Source organism: Stegastes partitus, unplaced genomic scaffold (assembly GCF_000690725.1).
Source record: "Stegastes partitus isolate 25-593 unplaced genomic scaffold, Stegastes_partitus-1.0.2 Scaffold232, whole genome shotgun sequence".
Lineage (NCBI taxonomy): Eukaryota > Metazoa > Chordata > Actinopteri > Pomacentridae > Stegastes > Stegastes partitus.
Window position 1 is genome coordinate 316,760 of NW_007577963.1, and position 4,693 is coordinate 321,452.

At 44.5% G+C, this 4,693-nt stretch overlaps 1 protein-coding gene across 1 annotated transcript in view; it reads left to right on the top strand.

The window, feature by feature from the left end:
• Positions 1 to 4,693, top strand: part of apba2b (amyloid beta (A4) precursor protein-binding, family A, member 2b) — a 70,168-nt gene that overhangs the window by 54,640 nt on the left and 10,835 nt on the right. Inside the window, exons 7-8 of the mRNA XM_008281366.1 lie at positions 266 to 301; positions 2,815 to 2,901. Of these exons, the coding sequence (XP_008279588.1) occupies positions 266 to 301; positions 2,815 to 2,901 (123 nt within the window). The remainder of the gene's footprint in view (positions 1 to 265; positions 302 to 2,814; positions 2,902 to 4,693) is intronic.

Genomic DNA, 4,693 nt, shown 5'->3' on the forward strand with positions numbered 1-4,693 from the left:
ACACACACACACACACACACACACACACACACACACACACTCCTCTCTCTCTCTGTCTGTCCCTCTCCCTGTTTGTGAGAGCAGCGTAGCACACCTGCCGTTTGGTTGGGGCCTGTACTGTCTTACCTTCTTTTATTTACCTTCTTTATTTCCTCCTCCTCTTCCTCCTGTTTGTTGTGCTCCTGTGTCCGCTGACCTTGTCCCGTCCCAACGCCTGCCTGCCTGCCTGCCTGCCTGCCTGCCTGATTGCCTGCCTGCCTGCCAGAGGGTTCAGAAGGCTGCCAAAATCAAGAAAAAGGCGGTGTGTAAAGACCAGAGCAACAGGAAGACATTCTGGCCACCTTCCTTCCACTCACACCTTTTCCTTTTTCTTTTTTTTTTTTACATTACATTTGTTTTGTTTGTTGCCTGTCTGTGTTTCCTCGACCATCTGTGTCGGCACAACTTCATGCACTGAGTTCAGCAGATCTTCTGGCCTAAAGGGGGCAGAATTATTCAAACTCTGGGGCTTATAACTCGTTCCAGTGATGCCATTTAAATTTCCTCAATACCAGCAAAACTGGAACCAAACACCTTAACTAGACACGTCATAAAATGTTCTTGTCAAAGGATGCTCTAATCCCTGAAGCCCGATCGGTTTCTGGGCGTTTTATTTGCTCCTGTCACTTCTTTTTTTTTTTTTTTTACTCACTTGTGGGTCATTTTTCACTGCAGCATAAAGTCCTGTAGTTCTACACTCAATTCAATTCAAATAACTTTATTTAAAATGAGTGCACATGTGCAGTATAACACATTTAAACTATTTTAAATTTAAATGGAAGTGCCCACAGGTGTTTCTGGTTCTGCTAAAACATGTGGACTTTACGTACGATGGATCTTTAATTTGCTGCTGTTTTCTGTCTGTAAACACAGAGATCAACATTTTTGTCACATGACGTCACTCGTCGCCTCGTAGTTGATCCAAGGAGCGCAGGTTTTATATTTTCACAGCATCTGGTCTGAGCAAACAGTTTAGAGAAACAGTTATGAGACTTTTAAGCTCGTATTTGATTCATTTACTCGATGGAGCTCTCATGTGATTACTTCAAGGACCGTCGGAAAGTTGAAATCAGCTCGTTCTCTCTGTTTTAACATGTTGCTGCAGGTGTGGCGGTTTTTAGCAGCAAGCCGTCCAAACCCACCGACCAGCTTCGGGGTTCAGAGGGTTAAACTGATCTCGCCTGTGATACGAGGCGCTGCTGAAAGCAAATATAATAACAGCTCACTGACAGGAATTTATTTGCAGCCACTGTGACCACATGGTAACAGAAGAGCGGTCAGCAGGGCGCTGAGATAAGCTCCAGACCGTCTTATATCTCAGGGTTTTCTTACTACAGCGACATGTTGTGCATCAGCCTGTGCAATGAGCTGTAAGACAGAGCTGGACATAATTCTGTGTCTGTATAGTGACAGAGTTTAAACTGCATCCAGATCTTACACCGTATTAGTGAATTTGTAGCTGACTCCTGCGTTTATTCTGTTTTACTGAGAGCTGGACTTTACAGCAGTTTAAGTGATGCACATGCTGTTATTAACATTTTAAAGCCAGTTTAAATCGCTCCCCTGAAGTGAAGAAGCTTCAAGTGTTGGAGTGAGGAGCCAATAAAATGTCTGTCAGCCGGTTGGCACGGTTACCGCATATTAATATCCCAAGATAATCGAAACGACAACAGACATGTGAATGAAGCACAAGGTCAGAGACGTAGGATCACAAAAAAGCAAAAACATCACTTAAGTTTTACTCCATACTTTGTCGTTACAAGCTGATGTAAGTTGTGCATTTAGCAGATTATAGTTCAGTGAATGCCTGATTGATGAACTGTCTAAAGCAGGAACTAATTCTCAGTGTTATTCTCAGTTTACGTCTTGCTTCTTTAAGCTGGGGTGATGCTGAGACGCAGGACGGATCGTCTGTAAACAACCAGCAGCGTCTTCAGCTTAACGCTGTGAATAACGAGCAGAGCTTCAAAGAGCTTTAGTCAAACATTTCTCTTTTAAACTTTAGGTTCTAGCATCAGAATCACAGGACGGCTTTGTTGTTTTGCTTTAATCACACAGAGGAGGCAGGTTTTTATTTCACCTGTAATAAGTGACTTTTGTAAACCGTCGTGCATTAAATCCGTCGGTAGAACAGTCGCTGTCCAGCTGGGTCCAAACTCACACCTGCAAGTTATCACCTGTTCTCATGAACCAAGCAAAAGCTTCTCCACGACACCAACAAGCAGCCCGATGGCCAAACCTGTCCTCTGTTTCTGTGCTCGTCTGTAACTCGACAGTCACAGGTCTCTGATTAACGCTCCGCCATTTATTAAATAAAATATTTAATTACAGCAATATGTGTTTTATTTCTTTATCGCTGTTGCCTGATTTGAAATGCATAAGGCCGCTTTAATTCAACTAAAACAAATATGATGTTATTAGTGTGCAGTGATTAGAGGGAGTGTGTGCAGGCCTGTTCGTGCTCTCGCTGGTGTAACAGCCAGCTGGTCAGGCTTTAGTGTTAAGCTGTGTTCTGTTTCCGTGCCAGCTCGCCATCGCCGTGCCAGGACGGTCGATGTAAACCAACACCGCTGCCAAACGCTTTCCTTTTCTGCCTTTTCCACCTCACCTTTAGACTCAGTAGCTCGTCCATCTACCAGGCATTAGACTGAACATGCATGCACAGCTGAACCGAGACTCTCCAAACAGACACCGTTCAGACCGCCGCGTTCACAGTGACGCCTTTCAAAGATCAGGAAAAGTCTGACCACCTCCTCTGTTTGCATGTTTCCTCAGAGTGCAGACGGAGACGCTCAGACCCTCACCGAGGTCGATCTCTTCATCTCCACCCAGAGGATCAAAGTCCTCAACGCCGACTCGCAGGTAAGCGCTTCACCTTTCTGCCCAGAGCGTCTTGTCCCGCCACAATAAAAGCACCTCAAAGCACCTCGGCGACCCAGCGAGCAACACAAGTCCACACATCAGGGGCCGGTTGTTGTGTCGTAGCTGCAGGTCAACTGCTGCCACCAGCTGCGTCTTATGAAACTCCATTTGTGATTGTTTATTCTCATGACGTCAAAATTCCCTGTGACGGAGGATAAGAATAGATTCTGCAAAGCCCCAAAAATCCTGCATGAACATCTGTGCATCATGTGCCCAGGAAGGAGCGATTAAAATGATCATAAAAAACTCCAATATAGGAATTTTTTCACCCTTTTTTCCTCGACACCCAGTCAACAAGTCAAAGTTCAGAGTGCTGGGTGATTTTCCTGAAAATCTACATGAATAAATAACAATCTGCCTATTTGTCAGCTTCCTCTGTCAGATTTTTACACAAACCTCCATGTTTGTTGAAACTTTGCCAGTTTTTTTTCCTTTGGTTTTTACAACAAGCAGCCGTGTGCGTCTTCGCTGTGAAGAGCGTTCATGAATCGAGCTGCTCAGAGGAACAGTTCAATGTACATGTGACAGATGATTCACTGGCAGTATTTCGGTCCTCGCTGCTGTCTGGCCATCTGAGTGTCAGAGTGTGTGTCTGTGTGTGGGCAGCTGCCTGGCAGATAATAACGCGCTGCAATGCGGCGTCTCTCTTCCTCCCTTTTCCATCTGGTTGCCGCTGATCCTGGCGCTGCTCAGAACTCCATTCTGAGTGCAAAGCCTTCGTTCTGCAATTAAAAGCCCGGTACAGCCTGCACGGGGCTCCTGACGTTGATTCATAATAAGAACAACTCCGAAGGTGGGCTGGAACAACAACAACGCTAATTAGGCTGGTGTAATAAAACCGGAGCACGGTTAATGGAGGGAAGTTAAACTGGAATGAAATCTGGGACATTATCATAAAACATGAACAAGTTCCTCTCAGTGAACCCACAGATCCACCTTTGAAGTCCAGCTCGTCTCCAAATTGCTTTTTCATTCAGAAATAATGCCTCATGAAATGTGCATTATGACACGAGGCCGTTATTAGGCTGAGTGAACAAACACGATTACGCCTTCAGATCAGTCGGGCTCATCAACGCAAGCGGCCCGATAGATCCAGAACCTTGTGAGTTTTTTTTGTGCACCTGTTCAATAATTTCAGATGAACATCTACTCTGGATCTAATTTCCAGGGAATTATTGGGCTGTAATCAGATTACACAGCAGCTTTAATGCGATCACACGGAGGCCTGTTTGTTTTCGGTCCACGATGCTTCCCTCTCGCTCTCTGCCCTAAACGGATAACGCCGCTTCCACAAAGAAAGGAAACAAAGGTGACGTCGGCTGGTTCTTCAGGTTTCTAATAGAACTGATCAGTGGAGCCAGACGTGGTCAGAACCAGGATGAATACAGTCAGCGTGGTGGTCGGTAAACACAAGCAGAAGCTCGCTGTGGGGATACGTGTCCTTCACATCAGTTAATCAGTTAAAGTAATTTTAATGCAGTATTCTGTCTGTTAACTGACTTCAGCATGGATCCATACGGATAGTCGTATGTTTTCCTGTTTATAGTGAAATTATTTCATTAATGTGTCGTTTCAGTGCATTACGAACAAAAACACAAATAAACAGGATTTATACTGTTGACCTGAAGTCAGTGTTTAATGTAATTTATGCAGTTATAAGACCTGCATTCATGTCATCACCTTTATAGAAGTTGGTGAATTAATAAACATCTACGTGTTCATATGAACAGTC